The sequence below is a fragment of the Ovis canadensis genome, chromosome 4, assembly GCF_042477335.2.
Source record: "Ovis canadensis isolate MfBH-ARS-UI-01 breed Bighorn chromosome 4, ARS-UI_OviCan_v2, whole genome shotgun sequence".
In the NCBI taxonomy this organism is placed as follows: domain Eukaryota; kingdom Metazoa; phylum Chordata; class Mammalia; order Artiodactyla; family Bovidae; genus Ovis; species Ovis canadensis.
The window spans coordinates 95788403-95813624 of NC_091248.1; the positions used below are offsets into that span (position 1 = coordinate 95788403).

General features: G+C 38.6%; 1 protein-coding gene and 1 non-coding gene across 11 annotated transcripts in view; both read right to left on the reverse strand.

Moving 5' to 3' along the window:
- Nucleotides 1-25222, reverse strand: part of SUGCT (succinyl-CoA:glutarate-CoA transferase) — a 768395-nt gene that overhangs the window by 676787 nt on the left and 66386 nt on the right. For all 10 annotated transcript variants that reach the window (XM_069588244.1, XM_069588239.1, XM_069588238.1 and 7 more), the window contains exon 7: nucleotides 22368-22459. In XM_069588244.1, the coding sequence (XP_069444345.1) occupies nucleotides 22368-22459 (92 nt within the window). The remainder of the gene's footprint in view (nucleotides 1-22367; nucleotides 22460-25222) is intronic.
- TRNAC-ACA (transfer RNA cysteine (anticodon ACA)) lies at nucleotides 23235-23307 on the reverse strand. Its single transcript has one exon. It is a non-coding gene; the product is annotated as a tRNA-Cys (tRNA).

Below are 25222 nucleotides of genomic sequence, written 5' to 3' on the forward strand. Positions count from 1 at the left end.
AAGCTTTGGAAAGTTCTTGGCCTTTATTAGTTTCTTCTTAATTGTAAAATGTTGGTAATAAAATATACTTCATCAGTTAGCATGAAGATTAAAGCAAAGTTGCATAAAAAAGTACTTTATGAATATAAAAGACTGTATAAATGTGACTTTTTAAAAAAACTTGGGGTGGTAATAAAAGACCCTCCAGAAAGATTTGAAATGGCTCAGGGGAGAGAAACAATATGGGATCCTCAATCAAGATAGAGGAAAGAGGGAATGTATATATTCAAAAGACTCTTAGAAATTTGAATTCACAGGTTTTGATTACTGATTGGTAAAGGAGGGATTAAAATTAAATCAATTTGGGGGAAAATCAACAGGAAATTAAGTTTCTTAATATGATGGTAATATTTTGATTATGAAAGCAACTGTAAGTATGACTTACAGCCCTAGTTAGGAAAAGAATCTTTTAAGTAGAAATAGAGCAGTACAGAGAACATAAAATGGTATATTCAGATCACACAAGGGTTCTAATGAATAGGAAGAACACGGTCACATGGGTCCCTGCCTTCACACTTCATGAGTACAGAGTCTGGAACTACAGTGTCTGAACCTTCTGTTCCAAATAAATAATCTACTTGAACCATTCATCGATGCTAAAAAAAAAAAAAAGAAAGAAAAAAAAAAAAAGCTTGTAATGACAATCACAAATTTTCACAGAGTAACACTTCCTCTACATGAAGAAAATTCTGTTTAATGGCTGAAACATGAAACTCAAAGCTGTAGATTTACCTGTAAGCACCTTCACTTTTTGACCTATAAATGGGCACAAAAAATCTATCACCTGTGTGACTTAGTGACTCTACTGAGTACTCCAACCAAAATCACCTCTTTTTAGAATTTGAAAAGATTCTATAGTTAATTCCTCTTATCAGTGGAGGCAGAGAAGCAGCAAAGCATACAGGTGTTAATCGCCAGTATAGGTTCGATGCAAGATACAGGATGCTTGGGGCTGGTGCACTGGGATGACCCAGAGGGATGGTATGGGGAGGGAGGTGGGGGGGGGGGGTTCAGGATTGGGAACACGCGTACACCCGTGGCAGATTCATGTTGAAGTATGGCAAAACCAATAAAATAAAAAATAAAGTAAAAAATAAAAAAAAAAAAAAGATCAGCCTCTGCTACTTATTGGCAAAGAGATCCCTGGCGAGACAAAGAAAAGAGACTTAGCATTGTAATGCACTACAGCAATAAGAGAAAGTTTTTAGATGTTTCACCTAGAGCCTGGAACATTTTTATTAATCACATCCTAAAAGGCTCACAGTTCTAAGCTATCTCTCACTCACACACTTCCTTCTCAACACTGACAAAGCAAAAGTCAGAAGCCCAAAACATAATAAAGTGGGATGCCAGGAGGAGGGAAGTAAAGAAAGATTTAAGATGAGGGAGAAAAGAGTCCATTCTCCTGATTCATTTGCACATCAGGCAACTTATGGGAAAATGTAACAAACTGACTTGTGCCATTCTCTGGATTCCATGTGGATGCTTGCTTACCTAACACTTTCTTCCTAATAAAGCTTTCTGCCCTTCCAAATTGTAAAGGTAACAACTCAGAGACATCAGACTTACAGAATGCAACATCCTATACTACACTTTAAAATCAGTATCTAACTAACTTTTTGCACAACCCTTAGGAGGAAGCAATCCTTGTTACAGATGAGAAACTAAGGAACAGCTAGGTTAAGTAAATAGTATAAGATGTAATAAGCATTTAGAAGCTAGGTTGGAAGGAGACTCCAAATCAGCTGACCCTGAATCCACTGCCTCTAGCACATTACTGGATTCAACTGCCTTCCTTAAGTCTTCGTGACCAGGTTTGGATTCTTAACTATTTTGTATTTAGTAAACCAGTAAGAAACTACCTTCAGGTCTCCTGCACGTTCATAATGTCATGTACATACAACTTTTCAAAGTGCCTGAACATATGCAGTTACATTTAACTCTCAGTGATAATTCTGTAAGTACCGATCAGTGCTATCAGCGCTTCCCTGATAGCTCAGTTGGTAAAGAATCGGCCTGCAATGCAGGAGACACCAGTTTGATTCTTGGGTCAGGAAGGTCTGCTGGAGAATGGATAGGCTACCCACTCCAGTATTCTTGGGCTTCCTTTGTGGCTCAGCTAGTGAAGAATCTGCCTGCAATGCAGGAGACCTGGGTTCAATCCTTGGGTTGGGAAGATCTCCTGGAGAAGGGAAAGGCTACCCACTCCAGTATTCTGACCTGGAGAATTCCATGGACTGTATAGTCCATGGGGTCACGAAGAGTTGGATGTGACTGAGTGACTTTTACTTTCACAAGTACCAACAGTATCCCCATTTTAGTGGATAAATTAACTTGTCAAAGTCATAGAGACCAAAAGACATAACTAAAACTAGAACTCAGGAATTCTGACCCCAAAGCTTCTGTTCTTTTCACTACCATCTTGCCTCCGTATATTATCCTAATTCCAATGTTCATCATCACTCCTCTTCAGACAATCCCTAGAAAGCAACTTTTTCTATTTGTTTATATTTCTTGTCCATTCTGCACAGCTTGGGGGATCTTAGTTCCCTAACCAGGGATCAAATCTGCACCCCTTGCATTGGAAATGCAGAGTCTCAACCACTAGACCACCAGGAAAGTCCAAAAGCAAAACTTTTAAATGTGTGAATTGGTTGGTCATTTCTGCTACATTGCTATTAAGAAATACTTAGTTCTGATGTAGGAGAGTTTGTTCTACAAAATTTAAGTGAATGGCAAGTAATCGAAAGCATCTACACAGAAACGTACTTTATCCACTCTGAAAAATGTAAACCAAAACTTCTTCGAAGAATAACTAGAAGAATCCACTCACCGAGAGCCTGCTAAATTAAAAAGCAGACAAAATTACAAATTTTCAAAGATACCTTAACACACCAAACACATGATTTTCTTGTCTAGTGATTAAATACCATCTAAATCATTCTGAGTTGGCTCCCACAGTGAGATGCCCAAAATATCATCTGGCCTGGCTGTCCTCTTGAGTTTAAACAGGGCTAGAATGGGAGAAAATGGAATGGATGGTTGGGGAATTGGGATATTTTAAGGAATGGCCTAAGAAACAATTTGAAAAGTTATTTTGCTTCATGTTGTTCTTCAAGAAAAAGTTTCCTAGTTATAGTTTCTGCGCTATAGCTTCTGTGCTAATGGATCAGAGAAAACAAATCTAAACGAAACATCAATGACTCTAATTTCTGAGATGAAACATCTTTCACATCTGCTAAGATCAGCATATAAACAATCCTATACTTAACAGGCCCCCCTCTGAACTCAATCTTATATATTCCTTAACTCCAGAACTCAGTCAAGAGTTGTCTATATCTGGAATGATTTAGGTAAGTCATACCTAGAAGCAACGAAACAGAGGAACTCGTGAGGACTTTCTCTATCCTATAAGTTTACCTATTTCATTTAATTTTCATTTCTCATCAATAAATGATGTCTCAATGAACTACACTATGGACTTTGAATGCAATTACTTGTGAATGAAAAATCTGTCCACACGAGGACTATAGGTTATCCAATACAATTCTTCCTGAACTCTCCAAACTGGTTACAAACATTTTATGTAGTTGTGGTAACCACATGCATGGAGTTGCCAGAATAAGCCAAATAAACCCAACAGATAATCCGGTTTAAAAAATTATTTTAGCCTTATTGAGTTATGACAAAAATTAGATAGAACCAGTGGCCTATTAAGACCAGCCTTTGAACATGATAACAAACCATCAGCCTGCAGGAGAACATTTAACATTTTGCTGTCTATGGTAGTGTATTCATTTAATCTACATGGATTATCAAGTCATTAAAATACATGTTTTAAAAGGTAGGATAGGGTGCTTCCCTGGTGTTTAAAACTTCACATTCCAGTGCAGGGGGTGCAAGTTCAATCCCTGATCTGCAAGTTAAGATCCCACATGCCTTGTGGATGAAAAAAAAAAAAAAAGACAGAAGCATTATTGTAACTAATTATATAAAGATTTTCAAAATGATTCACATCAAAAAAAAATCTTTAAAAAAAAGATGGGAATAAATAGTGAAAGCATCCTTTTTTATTTGCTCTGAATTGCTATCTAACGTATCAAGAGATAGCTGCTCTGTTTCATTCACTCTGGTTCTATCTTTGATTATTAGTTTCAGACACTAATAATAATATGTTTATGCTGAGATCATAAAGTTTAATCCATAACCAATTTTTGCCATAGGCAAAGTCAAGAAAAAACAAAAGTCCACTGATTTCTCCACAAAGTGGAAGGATTGTTCCTAAATCCTACCTGCTCTTTGTAGCATATGACAGATTGCATTTTCCAGAGATGGCTGTAATCTCTCCCATCCCACGTGTCCTTTTAGTATCTTGAAACTACCCACTCCAGCAACAGAAGGAGTCTAATTCCTTTCTTCTTGAATCTGGGTGGTCTTGTGACATGCTTGTAACCAATAAAATTTTGCATAAGGGTTATAGTATGACTTTCACAACTGTGTCATAGAACATGTATATCAGTGACTTGGCCTTTTTTACTGGAACACTTGTGTTAGTAGAGCCTTGAGCCCCATATAAACAGTCTGACTGCTCTGAGGTCACCTACTGTTAGGAAACCCAAAGTAACCCATGCACAGAGACCACATGGAAAAGCCCTGAGATTACACACAGAGATGACTGGCAGCCCCAAGCTGCCCCAGAGCCATTGCTTGCAAAACCCCAAGAGCCACCCAGCTGAGCCCTCCCCAAACTCCTGACCCATGGAAGCTATGAAAGTTAATAAAATGATTGCTCTTGTTTTAAGTCATTAAGTTTCAAGGTGATTTGTTACACAATAATTCTTAGCAGAACAGAGATCAAGGCTACCAAACAATCAAGAAGAAAACTGGCATACAATGTAGAAAGAATGCCTGGGAAACAAAAGGACATAAACAGAAGTTTGAGTTTCCATATTTGGGTTAATAGTTCTTGTCCCAGTTTTAGGTGTTCCAAGATCCCTCTGAAACTATATGCAAAAATTCTGTATGTTAATTTTCTAGAAGGTCCAATAACCTTCATCACATTCTCAGAGAAGTCTATGACCCTTTTAAAACATATTAAAAATTTATTTATAATTTTGGAGAAGAGTTTGCAAGTAGTTTGGATGACTGAAGCAAAGAATGAATGTGAGGGCATGATAAGAAATGAAGCTGAACCACAACCAAAGGCAAATTATGGAGGCCTGATATCACACATGTAGCAAGGTTAGGTTTATTTATTTGTTTCCCTAACTAGGATAGGGAGTAATTTAAAGCTTTCCAGGAAAAAATGCCAAGCTCAGTTGTACTGAATACAAATTAAAATAATCACTGGCATCACTGTGTCAATTAAACAGGAATAATAATCATAAAGTTTGAGATCTGAAGCAGGAAACCAAGCTGGAAATTACTGTAGTTCTTCATGAAAAAGATCAGGGACCAAACTAAGTCAACAGCAGTAGGAATAAAATGACAGAACAAATAGTCACCAGAGTTAAAACACAGACCCAATCAGACTTAGTACATGTTTGGACAGGAGTTTAAGCTTCTGGGTTTGGGTTGGTACTTCAATTAAGATAAGATAAAGGGAAAGAGAAGTTTGATGAATTATTTGCTTATTCAGTGTAAGTAATATATTCAATCAAGAGTTGAATATGCAAACCTAAAACCCAAGGGAAAAAGAACTGGGTGGAAGATACAAATTTGAGACCCAAACATTATATATGGTAGTTGACCATGGTAGGTTTGAGACATTATCTGGGAAGAACATATCGAACACTAATAGAAACATAATGTGAGGAAATAAAAATTACATATGTAGTTTTCAAAATTTTATTAGCCACACTAAAGAAACAAAAGGAAATCAGTATAATTAACTTTAGTAATGTATTCCATTTAACTTAATATATCTGAAATACTATCATTTCCAAATGCAATCCATTTTTTAAATTACTAATGAGAAATTTTACAAGGTTTTGTTGATATGTCTTTGAAATGTACTTTTTACACTTAATCGCACATCTCAATTCAAACTCACCACATTTCAAGTGCTTAACAGTCCCATGTGGCTGATGACTGCACTGTTAGAGAGTGTAAAAGAGTGAAAAGAATAGATGAGGCCAAAGTACAGAATTCTGGGTGCAATCATTTCAAAAGGAGGCTGAGGAAGAGGAGATCATGAAGAAAAGTGAGGAGAGAGAACAGACATGTGGGAGGAAAACGAGGAAAGACTGATATCATGGAGACAAGGAGGAAAAAGAGCATTAAGGAGGGGTAGGTAGCCAACAACTGTCTGCTGCCACTAAAGTGAAATAAGAAAAGTGAAGTAAGTCAGACACAGAAAGACAAATATATGATATTGCTTATGTGTGGAATCTAAAAGAAGACTCACAGATTTAGAGACTGAATTTATGGTTACCAGCAGGGAGGGGAGGGAGAATAGATTGGGAGCTTGGGATTGACATATTTAAAACACTACTATATTTAAAACAGATAACTGGGACTTTCCTTGTGGTCCAGTGGTTGGGACTTTGCCTCCCAGTTCAGGGGGTGCATAAATAACCCTGCTTATTTAACTTATATGCAGAGTACATCATGAGAAACGCTGGGCTGGATAAACCACAAGCTGGAATCAAGATTGCCAGGAGAAATATCAATAACCTCAGATATGCAGATGACACCACCCTTATGGCAGAAAGTGAAGAAGAACTAAAGAGCCTCTTGATGAAAGTGAAAGAGGAGAGTGAAAACCTTGGCTTAAAGCTCAACATTCAAAAAACTAAGATCATGGCATCCAGTCCCATCACTTCATGGCAAATAGATGGAGAAACAGTGGAAACAGTGGCTGACTTTATTCTTTTGGGCTCCAAAATCACTGTAGATGGTGACTGCAGCCATGAAATTAAAAGACACTTACTCCTTGGAAGGTAAGTTATGACCAACCTAGACAGCATATTCAAAAGCAGAGACATTACTTTGTCAACAAAGGTCTATCTAGTCAAGGCTATGGTTTTTCCAGTGGCCATGTATGGATGTGAGAGTTGGACTATAAAGAAAGCGGAGCACAGAAGAATTTGTTTTTGAACTGAGGTGTTGGAGAAGACTCTTGAGAGTCCCTTGGGCTGCAAGGAGATCCAACCAGTCCATCCTAAAGGAGATCAGTCCTGGGTGTTCATTGGAAGGACTGATGTTGAAGCTGAAACTCCAGTACTTTGGCCACCTGATGTGAAGAGCTGACTCATTTGAAAAGACCCTGATGCTGGGAAAGGCTGAAGGTGGGAGAAGAGGACAACAGAGGATGAGATGGTTGGATGGCATCACCGACTTAATGGACATGAGTTTGAGTAAACTCCAGGTGTTGGTGATGGACAGGGAGGTCTGGCATGCTGCAGTCCATGGGGTCACAAAGGATTGTACCTTCCCAAGTACAATTTCATTGGTGAGTCGTGTGTACCCGACACGACTGAGTGACTGAACTGAACTGAACTCAGGGGGTGCAGATTCAATCCCTGGTCGGGAAGCTGGGATCCCACAAGCCTCATAGCCAAAAAAAACAAAACATAAAACACAGGCAATGTTGCAGCAATTCAATACAGATTTTTTAAATGGTCCACATAAAAAAAAAATCTTAATAAAAATAAATATAATAGACAGGGACTTCCTTGGTGGTCGAGTGGCTAAGACTCCACACTCCCAATGCAGGGGGCCCAGGTCTGATTCCTGGGCAAGGAACTAGATCCCACATGTTGCAACTAAGACTTCACATGCGGCAACTAAGACCCAGTACAACCAAATAAATAAATAAATATTTAAAATATTCTTTAAAAATAGATAACCAAGAAAAACTAACTATAAATTCATATATATATATGTATATACACAGATATATATGCATGCTGTGTCACTTCAGTTGTGTCCAACTCTTTATGACCCTATGTACTGTAGTCTGCCAGGCTCTTCTGTCCAGGGGATTCACCAGGCAAGAATACTGGAGGGGGTTGCCATGTCATCTACAGGGGATTTCCCCAACCCAGGGACTGAACCAACATTCTTATGTCTCCTGCACTGGCAGGCAGGTTCTTTACCACTAGTGCCACGCGGGAAGACTCTCTTGATAGACAGATAGATAGATAGATAGATAGATAGATAGATAGATAGATAGATAGATATACACATACACAAAAAAAGAAAAGTATCCACTGTAGTTTTGAATTAAGAGGTCACTGGAGAAGGGGAACCCTCTTATACCATTGGTGGGAATGCATACTAGGACAGCCACTATGGAGAACAGTGTGGAGATTCCTTAAAAAACTGAAAATCAAACCGCCATATGACCTAGCAATCCCACTGCTGGGCATACACATCAAAAAAACCAGACATGAAAGAGACATGTGTACCCCGTGTACCCCAAACAATGAAGCACTGTTTGCAATAGCTAGGACATGGAAGCAACCTAGATGTCTATCGGCAGAAGAATGGATTAGAAAGTTGTGGTACATATACACAATGGAATATTATTCACCTATTGAAAAGAACACATTTGAATCAGTTCTAATGAGGTGGATGAAACTGGAGCCTATTATACAAAGCAAAGTAAGTCAGAAAGAAAAACACCAATGCGGTATATTAATGCATATATATGGAATTTAGAAAGATGGGGATGACGACCCTACATGAGACAGCAAAAGAGACACAGACATAAAGAACAGACTTTTGGACTCTGTGGGAGAAGGCGAGGGTGGGATGATTTGAGAGAATAGCATTGAAACATGTATATTACCATATACATGGTATATGGTCACCAGTGCAAGTTCGATGTATGAAGCAGGGCACTCAAAGCTGGTGCACTGGGACAACCCTGAGGGATGGGATGGGGAGGGAGGTGGGAGGAAGGTTCAGGATGGGGGACACATGTATATCTGCAGCTGATTCATGTCAATGTATGGCAAAAGCCACAACAATATTATAAAGTAATTAGCCTCCAATTAAAATGAATCAATTACTTAAAAAAAAAAAGAGGTCACTGGTAACCTTCCCAAGTACGATTTCGTTGGTGAGGTGCCTATGGAGGCCAGAATTCAACAGGAGGAAAGAAACAGAAACAGTATCTCTCATTACTTAAATGAGTGATTCCAAAACGAAGTGGATCATAGGACCACCCAGAAGGCTTTTTAAGAATACAAATACACAAGTAACACCACCCCAGGTTTCTGTTTCATTAGGTCTAAGACATGGGAATATATGTATAAGAGTTCTCTAAGCAATTCTAAAGACTTCAAGTATACAGAAAAACAAGTATCAGTAGACCCAAATCTGAAAATCCTTAATTCAATCAGGCTCTGTAAATCTTGTAGAATTGCATCCCATAGAACTGTAATGAAAAGTTTCTCAACATTTCTTACCCCTCAGGATAGGAATTATGACTTACTAGCATAAATATAAGCTTTATTACAAGTTTCCAGTGACTATGACTGTAGGCCACAGACTGTAATATTTATTATTTTTGCACTTGCTTATCCTCAATATATGGGTTTCCCTGGTGGCTCAGATGGTAAAGAATTTGCCTGCAATGCAGGAGACGTGGATTCAATCCCTGAGTCAGGAAGATCCTCTGGAGAAGGGAAAGGCTACCCACTTTAGCATTCTTGCCTGGAAAATTCCATGGACAGAGTGGTCTGGAGGGCTACAGTCCATGGATTTCCAAAGAGTTGGACACGACTGAGCGACTAACACTTTTCATTTTCAAATCCTCAATATATAAAAGGAATGTCTAAAGATGACTAAAAGTACATTTGACTCTACTTAAAGGGATTCTTTTTGCACAGACTTAAGTATTAATCCTTATAATATTTCAGAACTCTTCATGCTTAATGTTCAGATGTCTTCTCTTTGACTATGCAGTTAAAGACAGAAATTAAACTTTTTTTTTTCTTAAAAGTCAATGTGGAAACTATTCTTCGTGTACAACTAAACAGGGTTATGGTTCTAGACTGTGAGTCCAGGGGGTAACATGAGTGAGAAGGTGCTTCAGAACAAAAACTGACTGAGCTAAACTTATTTTTCTTTATTTCCTCAAAGCTGCAAGTTGCCATTTAGGGATCTCTTTATGTTCCTCCTTTAAAGGTAGTTCAGTTCAGTTGCTCAGTCATTTGTGACTCTTTGTGACCCCATGGACTGCAGCACGCCAGCCTCCCTGTCCATCACCAACTCCAAGAAATTACTCAAACTCATGTCCATTGCGTCGGTGATACCAACCAACCATCTCATCCTCTGTCGTCCCCTTCTCCTCCCTCCCTCAATCTTTCCCAGCATCAGAGTCTTCTCAAATCAGTCAGTTCTTCACATCAGATGGCCAAAGTATTGGAGTTTCAGCTTCAACATCAGTCCTTCCAACGAACACTCAGGACTGATTCCTTTAGGATGGACTGGTTGGATCTCCTTGCAGTTTAAGGGACTCTCAAGAGTCTTCTTCAACACCTCAGTTCAAAAGCATCAATTCTTCAGCACTCAGCATTCTTTATAATCCAACACTCACATCCTTACATAGCCACTAGAAACATCATAGCGGTGACTAAACAGACATTTGTTGCCAAAGTAATGTCTCTGCTTTTTAATATGCTGTCTAGGTTGGTCATAATTTTTCTTCCAAGGAGCAAGTGTCCTTTAATTTCATGACTGCAGTTACCATCTGCAATGATTCTGGAGGTCAAAAAAATAGTGTCTCACTGTTTCTATTGTTTCCCCATCTATTTGCCATGAAGTGATGGGACCAGATGCCATGATCTTAGTCTTTTGAATGTTGAGCTTTAAGCCAACTTTTTCACTCTCCTCTTTCACTTTCATCAAGAGGCTTTTTAGTTCTTCACTTTCTGCCATAAGGGTGGTGTCATCTGCATATCTGAGGTTATTGATATTTCTCCCGGCAATATTGATTCCAGCTTGTGCTTCCTCCAGCCCAGCATTTCTCGTGATGTACTCTGCACATAAATTAAATAACCAGGGTTACAATACACAGCCTTGACACATTTCATTTCCGATTTGGAACCAGTCTGTTGTTCCATGTCCAACTCTAACTGTTGCTTCCTGACCTGTATACAAATTTCTCAGGAGGCAGGTCAGGTGGTCTGGTATTCCTATCTCTTGAAGAATTTTCCACAGTCTCTTGTGATCCACACAGTCAAATGCTTTGGCATACTCAATAAAGCAGATGTTTTTCTGGAAATCTCTTGCTTTTTTGATGATCCAATGGATGTTGGCAATTTGACCTCTGGTTCCTCTGCCTTTTCTAAATCCAGCTTGTACATCTGGAAGTTCACAGTTCACATAGTATTGAAGCCTGGCTTGGAGAATTTTGAGCATTACTTTACTAGCATGTGAGATGAGTGCAATTGTGCGGTACACAATTTGAACATTCTTTGCATTGCCTTTCTTTGGGATTGGAATGAAAACTGACCTTTTCCAGTCCTGTGGCCACTGCTGAGTTTTCTACATTTGCTGGCATATTGAGTGTAGCACTTTCATAGCACTGTCTTTTAGGATTTGAAACAGCTCAACTGGAATTCTATCACCTTCACTAGCTTTGTTTGTAGTGATGCTTCCTAAGGCCCAATTGACTTCGCATTCCATGATGCCTGGCTCTAAGTAAGTGATCAGATCATCGTGATTATCTGGGTCGTGAAGATCTTTTTTGTACAGTTCTTCCGTGTATTCTTGCCACCTCTTCTCAATAGCTTCTGCTTCTGTTAGGTCCATACCATTTCTGTCCTTTATCGAGCCCATCTTTGCATGAAATATTCCCTTGGTATCTCTAATTTTCTTGAAGAGATCTCTAGTCTTTCCCATTCTGTTGTTTTCCTCTATTTCTTTGCATTGATCGCTGAGGAAAGCTTTCTTATCTCTTCTTGCTATTCTTTGGAACTCTGCATTCAGATGCTTATATCTTTCCTTTTCTTCTTTGCTTTTCGCTTCCCTTCTTTTCACAGCTATTTGTAAGGCCTCTGCAGACAACCATTTTGCCTTTTTACATTTCTTTTCATGGGGATGGTCTCGATCCCTGCCTCCTGTACATTGTCATGAACCTCTATCCATAGTTCTTCAGGCACTCAGTCTATCAGATCTAATCCCTTGAATCTATTTCTCACTTCCACTGTATAATAAGAGATTTGATTTAGGTCATACATGAATGATCTAGCGGTCCTCCCTACTTTTTTAAAGTCTGAATTTGGCAATAAGAAGTTCATGATCTGAGCCACAGTCAGCTCATAGTCACTTTGCCCTAATTTTACTTTAATAAAAACGCTTGAGTGCACAGTACACACTGTGATTTGTCATGTAGTCCAATCTCCTAGGAAAGATACTAACTCAGAATTTAAGCTCCCAATAACTTGCCGTCAAAATTCTCTATGATACAAATAGTCATTCAAGACACTCTGCATCTTTCTTTTTACTATGTAAAAATTACAGTATGAATCAAACACTATATCCTTGACTAACCAATCTTTCCTACAAAAGAACTTTAGAAAAAGAAAAAAATTCTACTGTGTTAGTTTCCAAAGTAAACAGTACATAAAGACCCCAAAAGCTGAAAAATTCTCAAAAGATCATTTGGTCCAACTTCCTGCCTTTAGGCAGGTAAATTACTAAATCATCCAGGAAGATGCTTATCCCTCTCTCCTTAAAGATCTCCGGAGGAAACAGAGCAGTTACTGAGTATTTAACACATGCCAGGCATGCACCAGACAGGGAAAAGGAGCTAGCATCATTTCCCAGGTGTTTGCCTACATATTATCTCATTTAATCTCAGTACCTTTCCCAGGATGTGTGTTAATACTCTCATTTTTACAAATGAAAAAACAAGGCTCAGAAATGTTAAATGGAACTAGGATTTCAGGCCAGGACAAGATCTTTCCATTTCACCATGCTAATATAAATTGCATAATCAGTTTCCTTACACATGACAATGTTCAATACCCTAATGGTCATAAAGCTCTTCATTCAGCTAACTAAAATATCTTCTCTGATATGAGCTCATTTTCTCTTATTCCTTTTTCTGTAAATAATAATAATAATTATTCCACATCCTCCAAAATATCAATAGATGAAAACAGTACTCAAATCATTTATTTGCCTTATCTATGGCAAACAAATCCAGTTCTAAGACATTCTCCCTGAAGAATTATTTTATACTCCTGGGATAATTTTGGCCATTCTTTTTAGGAATTTCTCTGATTATAACACTTTTTCAAAGCATGATGACTCAAAATGAACACAATGCTCTCAAAACTAACCACTTACTGAGATTTTTTTTAGAAAAAGGTTTTTTTTCTTTCTTAAGATTCAGAAAGCAAAAACATTAGGAAGAAACTTGTTTAAATGCTTTTTAATCATGTCAAGCTGAAGGGTTTTCCAAGTATTTTCACCACATTTTTCGAGTCACAACCCAAAAGTTCTCTATTCATATTTTTTGAGTATGAGGCTTGTATGAAGTGTTCTACTCTATAGAAAAGACTCCTTTTTCATTTAAGTATATCCCTTCACTTCAGTTCAGTCACTCAGTCGTGTCCGACTCTTTGTGACCCCATGAATCACAGCACGTCAGGCCTCCCTGTCCATCACCAACTCCTGAAGTTTACCCAAACTCACGTCCGTTGAGTCGGTGATGCCATCTAACCATCTCATCCTCTGTCGTCCCCTTCTCTTCCTGCCTTCAATCTTTCCCAACATGAGGGTCTTTTCAAATGAGTCAGCTCTTCACATCAGGTGGCCAAAGTACTGGAATTTCAGCTTCAACATCAGTCCTTCCAATGAACACCCAGGACTGATCTCCTTTAGGATGGACTGGTTGGATCTCCTTGCAGCCCAAGGGACTTTCAAGACTCTTCTCCAACACGACAATTCAAAAACATAAATTCTTCAGCGCTCAGCTTTCTTTATAGTCCAACTCTCACATCCATACATGGCCACTGGAAAAACCATAGCCTTGACTAGATGGACTTTTGTTGACAAAGTAATGTCTCTGCTTTTGAATATGCTGTCTAGGTTGGTCATAACTTACCTTCCAAGGAGTAAGCGTCTTTTAATTTCATGGCTGCAGTCACCATCTACAGTGATTTTGGAGCCCCCCAAAATAAAGTCAGCCACTGTTTCCACTGTTTCCCCATCTATTTGCCATGAAGTGATGGGACCGGATGCCATGATCTTAGTTTTTCTGAATGTTGAGCTTTAAGCCAACTTTTTCACTCTCCTCTTTCACTTTCATCAAGAGGCTCTTTAGTTCTTTTTCACTTTCTGCCATAAGGGTGGTGTCATCTGCATATCTGAGGTTATTGATATTTCTCCTGGCAATCTTGATTCCAGCTTGTGCTTCATCCAGCCCAGCGTTTCTCATGATGTACTCTGCATAGAAGTTAAATAAGCAGGGTGACAATATCCCTTAAAGGACTCAAAAGGGATCCAGAATGCCATGGTTGTTGCTACACATATCAACCTCTTACTATCAAACTAAAGTTGAATCTTTAAAGATTCCAAATTCATATATAACAAATAATCAATAAGCACCAACTCTATAGTGATCTGTGTTATACTCTAGGAATACAAAAAAATATCAATAAGCACCAACCAAACCAAACCAAACCAAAAGAATAAATTAATAAGCACCAACTCTGTATTATCTATGTTATACTCCAGGGATACAAAAGTAAGCATCTCAAAGACACTCTCCCTGAATTAAGGCACTTACATTCTAAAGTCAGGCAGACAGACAGACAAATATACAATTAGCAACAGAATGAAAATTACATAGGACCATCAAGAAAGATGCTAAGAGTAAGCATCTTCCAGCTGAGAAAATTTGAAAGGAGCAAATATTATCCATGGACAATATTTCAAAACAATGATCCCAATTTACACTCCCTTTCTATGTTGATATTCATGTATACATAAATTTCCTTTTTGTCCTACAACATTTAAATAAACTGTTTATATTTACTTTTTTTCTTTCTAGTTTTTTAAAAATAAAGTTTTTTTTCACATTTCTCTGGAATGCTTCCAATTTGTTGACATTTCTATGGCATCTTTGGTGCTTATAAACCAACTCAGTATTATAGTTCCAAGCATACCAGTACTATATATAGATGAGCTATAATAATCTTCTTGCTCTGCCATGTGAAACAAGAAGGGACCCAGTTCAACACGATACTGACAGTATCAAGAGAATTGACAGAAAGAAACAAGTTGATTAAATAAAATGTTAAACAAAAGTAATTTACTCCTATTTTGATTGCATTTACTGGACATTTTAAAGGACAGGAATAATAGCTTCTATAACAAGGACTATTGACCATTAAGAATCCTCACTCCCAACCAGACATAAGTGCTGAGCTTCCTCACCCTGATAAAGGGAAGATACCTGCCTCCTCATTGCTTAGTCCCTGTAATCCCAACAAGAAACTTTCTAGATGAGAAAATCTTCTCAGACTGTCAAGATCAAAAGAAAACATCAGAGGAAAATGAGACTGCAAAAAAGAAAAAATGCCCAAACCTGCAGACTGTAAACAGATAATTCAGCCTGGTATTTTTTTAACTGTTTCATGGAGTCAAGCAAAAATAAATTGCTTCTTACCTAACCCTCCCTCTATTGTTCTTTTCAATTTGTAGATAAATTCAAACTGAAGGACATCTCTATTGCTATTCTCTTTCAGACTTTAAAGTAACAGTTGATTTTTATCACGTGAAAGCTCATCAATCACTAAACATAAATGTGTTAAATTTCTGAAGAACTTTCTGGAAAAAAGAGAAAAATTTTTCCAGGTCATTTGAATCACAAAAAAAGAGACAGAAATAGAGAATAAAACTGACATCTTAAATGATATGAGATTACGTATCCCCTTACAGAATAAAGAAATTTTTAGCAAGCATTAGATAATTCAGAATAAGATACAATACTTCTAAAATGAATGCTTTCTTTGAAAGAAAAAAAAAACTTAAACTAAATAGGGGAGGCTTCTCCTCTCACAATAAATATAGGTTATTTCTTGAAAAATTGGTATTGTTAGTATGGGGACAGGAAGACATGTGTGTGAAATCTCTTACTAGAACACTGCTTTAGAAAATAAAAATTTTAGAGAAATTTGAGGATTTTTGCATTCTTATATAAATTTTACAGAGAAATTTCTTTCTCTGTGTTTCCTTCCATTTAGGGGCTAAGTGTGAGAAAAGCAAAGTATAATTACACTGTGATATAAGTTATGGAACAATAGCTGAACATTCAAATAAGCTTAATAATAAACATCAGCAGTATTAATATCAGTCACTGGAATTGAGTTTCTTTTCCATTTTGGAAAACTGGTACATTTTTGGAAAACAGGCAGCATTACTAAAGTTAAATATACACCTAACCTGTAACCCATCTGTTCCACTATGAGGTATATATACCCAAGGAAAATGAGTGTGTATTCAAAATAGATAAAAACTGGACAGCTCAAATACTCATTTTCAGAACAATGGATACACTGTGGTATAGTTATACAACAGAATGCTACACCATCACTGACACACACAACAGTCTAACGAACCTCAAAAAATCTGTGTTGGACAAAATAATCCAGACACTAAAAAGCATATACTACAGGATATCTGCACAAGTCCAAAACAGGTAAAACTAGTCTACAGCAATAGAAGTCAAAAGACTGGTTACCTCTAGGAGGAGGTGGTATTATTTGGGAAGAGGGCTGAGGGAACTCTCTGGAGTGATAGAAATATGCTGTATCTTGAACTGGGTGGTATTTATCCTGGTGCATATATTTGTAAAACATCACTGAACCATACCTTTAAGATTTTTCATTTTGTTATATATAAGGTATACTTCTGAAGCAGGGCAAAGACTAATAGAGTTTGCCAAGAAAATGCACTGGTCACAGCACACACCCTCTTCCAACAACACAAGAGAAGACTCTACACATGGACATCCCCAGATGGTCAACACCAAAATCAGATTGATTATATTCTTTGCAGCCAAAGATGGAGAAACTCTATACAGTCAACAAAAACAAGACCAGGAGCTGACTGTGGCTCAGATCATGAACGCCTTATTACCAAATTCAGACTCAAATTGAAGAAAGTTAGGGAATACTGCTAGACCATTCAGGTATGACCTAAATCAAATCCCTTATGATTATACAGTGGAAGTGAGAAACAGATTTAAGGGCATAGATCTGATAGATAGAGTGACTGATGAATTATGAAATGAGGTTCGTGACATTGTACAGGAGACAGGGATCAAGACCATTCCCATGGAAAAGAAATGCAAAAAAGCAAAATGGCTGTCTGGGGAGGCCTTACAAATAGCTGTGAAAAGAAGAGAGGTGAAAAGCAAAGGAGAAAAGGAAAGATATAAGCATCTGAATGCAGAGTTCCAAAGAATAGCAAGGAGAGATAAGAAAGCCTTCTTCAGCAATCAATGTAAAGAAATAGAGGAAAACAACAGAATGGGAAAGACTAGAGATCTCGTCAAGAAAATTAGAGATACCAAGGGAACATTTCATGCAAAGATGGGCTCGATAAAGGACAGAAATGGTAAGAACCCAACAGGAACAGAAGATATTAAGAAGAGGTGGCAAGACTACACGAAAGAACTGTACAAAAAAGATCTTCACAACCCAGATAATCATGATGATGTGATCACTAATCTAGAGCCAGACATCTTGGAATGTGAAGTCAAGTGGGCCTTAGAGAGCGTCACTACGAACAAAGCTACTGGAGGTGATAGAATTCCAGTTGAGCTGTTTCAAATGCTGAAAGATGATGCTGTGGAAGTGCTGCACTCGATATCCCAGCAAATTTGGAAAACTCAGCCTTGGCCACAGGACTAGAAAAGGTCAGTTTTCATTCCAATCCCAAAGAAAGGCAATGCCAAAGAATGCTCAAACTACCACACAATTGCAGTCATCTCACATGCTAGTAAAGGAATGCTCAAAATTCTCCAAGCCAGGCTTCAGCAATATGTGAACCGTGAACTCCCTGATGTTCAAGCTGGTTTTAGAAGAGGCAGAGGAACCAGAGATCAAATTGCCAACATCCGCTGGATCATCAAAAAAGCAAGAGAGTTCCAGAAAAACATCTATTTCTGCTTTATTGACTATGCCAAAGCCTTTGACTGTGTGGATCACAATAAACTGTAGAAAATTCTTTAAGAGATGGGAATATCAGACCACCTGACCTGCCTCTTGAGAAATCTGTATGCAGGTCAGGAAGCAACAGTTAGAACTGGACATGGAACAACAGACTGGTTCCAAATAGGAAAAGGAGTACGTCAAGGCTGTATATTGTCACCCTGCTTATTTAACTTATATGCAGAGTACATCATGAGAAATGCTGGACTGGAAGAATCACAAGCTGGAATCAAGATTGCCAGGAGAAATATGAATAACCTCAGATATGCAGATGACACCACCCTTATGGCAGAAAGTGAAGAGAAGCTAAAAAGCCTCTTGATGAAAGTGAAAGAGGAGAGTGAAAAAGTTGGCTTAAAGCTCAACATTCAGAAAACGAAGATTATGGGATCTGATCCCATCACTTCATGGCAAATAGATGGGGAAACAGTAGAAACAGTGTCAGACTTTATTTTTCTGGGCTCCAAAATCACTGCAGATGGTGACTGCAGCCATGAAATTAAAAGACACTTACTCCTTGGAAGAAAAGTTATGACCAATGTCTCTTCAAAAGCAGAGACATTACTTTGCTGACTAAGGTCCATCTAGTCAAGCCTATGGTTTTTCCTGTGGTCATGTATGGATGTGAGAGTTGGACTGTGAAGAAGACTGAGTGCCAAAGAATTGATGCTTTTGAACTGTGGTGTTGGAGAAGACTCTTGAGAGTCCCTTGGACTGCAAGGAGATCCAACCAGTCCATTCGGAAGGAGATCAACCCTGGGATTTCTTTGGAAGGAATGATGCTAAAGCTGAAGCTCCAGTACTTTGGCCACTTCATGCGAAGACTTGACTCATTGGAAAAGACTCTGATGCTGGGAGGCATTGGGGGCAGGAGGAGAAGGGGACGACAGAGGATGAGATGGCTGGATGGCATCACCGACTTGATGGATGTGAGTCTGAGTGAACTCTGGGAGATGGTGATGGACAGGGAGGCCTGGCGTGCTCTGATTCATGGGGTCACGAAGAGTTGGACATGACTGAGCGACTGAACTGAACTGAACTGAGCTGAAACTTCACTTTTTATGAGATTTAAAAACCACTAAAGATGTGCTACTACTTGGCCACAAAAAGAATGAAAAGCCATTTGCAGCAATATGGATGGACCCAGAGATTATCATATTAAGTAAGACAGAGGAAGACAAATATCATATGATATCACCTATATATGGAATCTAAAAAAAATGATACAAATGAAGTTATTTACAAAACAGAAATAGACTCAAAGACATAGAAACAAACTTATGGTTATGAAAGAAGATAACTGGGGGAAGATAAATTAGGAGATTGGAATAAACATACACACACTAATATATATATATAATAGGTAACCAAGTTACTATCATTATAGTAGGGAACTATAGTCAATATCTTGTAATAATCTATAATGGAAAAGAATCCAAAAAATTATATATATACATATATACACAATTTTATATATATATATATATATATATATATATATATATATATATACACACAGCTCAGACAGTAAAGAAATCACCTGCAAGGCAGGAGACCCAGGTCCAATCCCTGGGTTGGGAAGATCCCCTGGAGAGGAAATAGCAACCCATTCTGGTAGTCTTGCTTGGAGAATTTTATGGCAGAGAACCCTGGTGGGCTACAGTCCATGGGGTCGAAAAGAGTCAGACACGACTGAGTGACTAACACTTTCTTTTGTCACTTTACTATACAGCTGAAATTAACACATTGTAAATTAACTATACTTCAATTTTTTAAATGGTAAAATTTTAAACAATTGAACAAGTGCTTTTACACCTAGAGAGTATTACGCTAAATGAAATAAGTCAGATAGAGAAAGATAAATTCTGTATGACTTCACTCAATTGCGGAAACTAAAAAACAAAACAAATGAATGAAAACAGTTAAACAGAAACAAGAGTTATAGGGAACAAACAAGTGATTGCCAGGGAGAAGGAGGCTGGGTAGAGGAGAGAAATAGATGAGGGAGAGTAAGAGGTACAAACTTCGAGTTACAAAACAAATGAGTCATAGGTATGAAATGTACCGTGTGGGGAATATAGTTAATAATTATATAATACTGCTATTTTGTAACAGATAACAACTAGATTTAACAAAAGGATCATTTTGAAATGTATACAAATACTGAATCATTATGGTGGGCCCCAGAAACTAACATAGCATTGTAAGTCAATCATACTTCAAAAACAAAGTCATAGAAAAAGAGATCAGATTGTAGACACCAGAGCCAGTGGGTGTGACAGGTGGGAGCTGGATGAAAGCAGTCTAAAGGTAGAAACTTTCAGTTATAAGATATATATGTACTAGGGATGTAACATACAACATGACAGAGATAATTAACATTGCTGTACCATATATATGAATGTTGTTAAGACAGTAAATACTAAGAGTACTCATACCACAGAAAAAAAAATTTCTATTTCTTTAATGTTGTGTCTGTATGAGACAACAGTTCACTAAATCTATTGTGGTCATCATTTCATCATGCATTTAAGTCAAATCATTATGCTGTACACCTGAAAGTTAAACACTTCTGTATGTTAATTATATCTCCAAAACCTGGGAGAAAATCTGAGAAAGTATACTACAAACTGTGTCTTTTAAAAGATGGGAGAAGACTATTGCATTTGTTTTTGAATAGAACATCTCTGAAAGCATGCAAAAGAAAAGTGATAGCATTGATTCTCTCTGAGGAGAAGCAGGTGAATTGAGGACAGGGGGAAGAAGATTCACATTGTAGACTCAGATACACAGTGACAAAGACAAGTCCCAATGCTACAAAATGTTCCACTTGAAAGTGAAAGTATTAGTAACACAGTCATGCCCGACTGTTTGCAACCCCAAGGACTGTAGCCTGCCAGGCTCCTCTGTCCATGGAATTCTCTAGGCAACAATATTGGAGTGGGTAGACACACCGTCTCCGGGGGATCCTCCCAGCTTAATTTTATGTAATTTTCTTTCATTTTTTAACTTTTCCATGAGTATATAGCTAATCTAGTCAACCAAACTGTTACTTACAGAGTAACATTAAATTATTTCTGGTATCTAAAACAACACTACACACAGATGGTCAATACATCTTTTTCATTGATTGATATAATTCTTGATGTTTAAATGTATAATGTATAGGTGAATTATTACTTAGAAAATGTATTGTGTGAAAGTTACTCAGTCATGTTCGACTTTTTGTGACCCCATGGACTGCCAGGGGTCCTCTGTCCACGGAATTCTCCAGGCCAGAATACTGGAGTGGGTAGCCATTCCCTTCTCCAGGGCATCTTTCCAACCCGGGGATCGAACCCAGGTCTCCTGCAAGTGGATTCTTTACCGTCTAAGCCACCAGGGAACATGTACTGCCTAGGTCTTTAGTATTTTTATTCAGGGTGTTCACACTTTTTATTTTACTTTATTTAATGGCATGTTTCATTTCCCCCAGGAGTCCATTTTCTTTGATCCAACTATCCACATTTTGGTCATCTATATACTTTAGGGGAACTTCCCAACCCATCATCATGGAGAAGAGTGTTATAAAGTCAAATAATTCTTTCACATCAGAATCAATGCATATAACAATCAGACACAACTACACCCAAGGCGTTAAGTAACAAAGTTGAAAATAAACAACCAATTACAATATTCCAGAGGGAAAAAGAAACCCTCCACTATGTATATAGGTCAAATGAAAGTTGCTGTTTTTCAGTCACTCAGTCATGTCCAACTCTTTGCGACCCCAAGGAGTGTAGCACACCAGGCTCCTCTGTCCCCTTGGACATCCGCAGACTAGTGTAGTCAGCCATTCTACTTCACACAGGAATATTCCAAGGTCACACAAAAGTGCCTTTACTAAGCTTGAGTAATATAATGCATACGGAAAATGTGTTCACCACTAGATCTATTGCTTCTTGCTAATAAGACTGTTATTTCCCATGGGGCCATATTGACATTTAGCATCAAGTACATTCAACACTTCTATTTTTAAAGGCATTCACTTTCCATGGTTTCTTTCTAAAATTAACTCATGCTTAAGCCTATGGGGTCAGTGAAGAGGGAAAATCCTTTGGAATAAATAGGGGGAAAATTATGACTACTCTAAAGAAAGATACTTACCTCAGGTCCTGTGATATGCATTAGACCAGAAACAGCAGAGGCAACAGCATCGTAACCAGCTCGGTGAGACAGTGGACCTGTCTGACCATACCCTAAGACAACAAGAATAGATATATATTCAGCACCACCCAGGGACAGCAATACTATAATGTGTGCTGTGCTAAGTCACTTCAGTCATGTCCTACTCTGTGTGATCCTATGGACTGTAGCCCACCAGGGTCCTCTGTTCATGGGATTCTCCAGCCAAGAATACTGGAATGGGTTGCAATTCCCTCCTCCAGGGGACCTTGCCAACCCAGGGATCAAACACGCATCTCTTATGTCTCCTGCATTGGCAGGCAAATTGTTTACCAGTAGCGCCACCTGGAAGTCCAATACCATAATAGCGTGAAGGCAATGGCACCCCACTCCAGTACTCTTGCCTGGAAACTCCCATGGACAGAGGAGCCTGGTAGGCTGCAGTCCATGGGGTCGCAAAGAGTCAGACACGACTGAGCGACTTCACTTTCACTTTTCACTTTCATGCATTGGAGAAGGAAATGGCAACACATTCCAGTGTTCTTGCCTGGAGAATCCCAAGAATGGAGGAACCTGGAAGGCTACCGTCTACAGGGTCGCACAGAGTCGGACACGACTGAAGCGACTTAGCAGCAGCAGCAGCAGCAGTGTTAAAAGTATTTGTATCCAGAAATTCTGCAGCATTTTGTTGTATTGAACCTACAATATCCTTTGAAAGTGAAAGTGAAGTCACTCAGTCGTGTCTGACTCTTTGCGACCCCATGGACTGTAGCCTACCAGGCTCCTCCATCTATGGGATTTTCCAGGCAAGAATACTGGAATGGATTGCCATTTCCTTCTCCAGGAGATCTCCCTGACCCAGGGATTGAACCTGGGTCTCCTGCATTGTAGGCAGGCGCTTTACCGTCTGAGCCACCAGGGAAGTTCCATTGAAGGAGGCAGTAAAAATTTAATTATGGTGTTACATCACAGACGGTTGCAAACTTGTAACTTGTGGGCCAGATTCTCCTTGTATGAATGTTTTGTCTGGCCTTAAGAGTGTTTTGAAAAATTTTTACTTAGTTTCCAACGTTTAAAGGTCAGGAAATAGCACATAACATACAAATTTCTGGCTTTACCTGGAAAAAAACAGAAAATACGCTCAAACCTAGGCTCACATCCTCACATGGCAATAACCATCAAGCCACATTCTTCCCTTTGCACAGGGCATAAATTCTCCAATTTGCCCCAGTTTCCACCCCTCCTTAATCCTTTATGGTTTAATCTGATTCAGTCATTAACCAATAGGTACTTGCTACTCTTGTTCTATACCAAACAATATGCAAAATAAAACAAAATGGTATCTCCTTAGGTTTTATTAACAAGTTTTCTCAAGTATGCAAAGAAAATATAAATGAAAATTTTAAGTTTAAGTAAGTAAGTAAGTATTAGTCGCTTAGTAGTGTCCAACTCTTTGCAATCCTATAGATTGTAGCCCAACAGGCTCCTCTGTCCATGGAATTCTCCAGGCAAGGCTACTGGAGTAGCGGCCATTCCCTTCTCCAGGGGATCTTCCCGACACAGGGATCGAACTCAGGTCTCTAACGCTGCAGGCAAATTCTTTACTGTCTGAGCCACTGCTTGTAATGTGGGAGACCTGGGTTCGATTCTTGGATTAGGAAGATCCCCGGAGGTGGTTTCCATGCCCTAAAATTTGAACAAAAAGAGAATTAATATATCTCCTGACAGTGCTTTTTAGGATTACAAACAGAAGGGAAAGCTATCACCTTTTCTTTGCCATCAGCAAAAATTAGAAGAACAGAAAACATATTTTATCCTGCTCTCCTCAGTCCTGGGCTTACCATTGGATAATATGAGGAGCTACATGAATCTGTCTCCAAATTCCATATATTTTGCTTGCTCCTCCAGCAACCTGGAACACCCTCCCTCTATTTCATTCTATATGTGTACATACCTCACATACTCCAACTCTAAACTGAAATGTGTCATTACCAGAGAGGTCTTCTCTGGAGAAATTTTATGAGAGATCACTCTTACTTCTCACTCTTCATCCCCCTTTCATGATTATATGTGACTTTATACCTCTTATCACCACAAGATACATAATAAAGTTTAGTTATTTATTTTCTGTATCCTCCCTACTCAAAGGTATGCTCAAGAGATTTTTTTTTTCTATTTAATTCACTGCAGTATTGCCAACATCTAGAATAGAATTCAGTAATGGTTACCAAATGAATAAATGAATGAATACTGGTTATAAAAAAGTTATCTTTCAAGCAAGAAACTAATTAATTACTACAGAAACTAGAGGCTTTTCCTCTGCTTTGTTTTGGACTAAAATGATGACATAGGAGGCCGTTTTCCTCCTCCTGTGCACACAGTGAATACAGAGCTACACACAGAGCACTTCTCTCTGAAAGGGATTTGGGAATTGAGAAACTAGAGAAATCTACTAGAATGACTCCTACACATTGGGTAACACAGAAAATACCCATAAAAGGCTGAGACACTTGCACCATTAAGCTAGCTCCAGGCACAGACCCATACCATTAGGCGGAAACTCCGAACTCCTAGCATCTCCCTAAGAACAAACAGGCAGCACAGCCAGTGTCCCAGCTCTTAAGGCTCCTCCCTGAGGAGCGGTCCCCTAAAACTCCTGTCTCTGACAGCCAGAATTCATGAGCCCTACAGGACTGTGGCAAACAAAGAAGCAAATCACAGGCTCACAAACATTAACCACATCTATCCCCCCAGGCCTTAAGACTGGAGGAGCAGCAAAAATGCCCATCTCCCAGTCCTCCCCTAGAAAGGCTTTAGCTGCATACTTTACAAGCTGC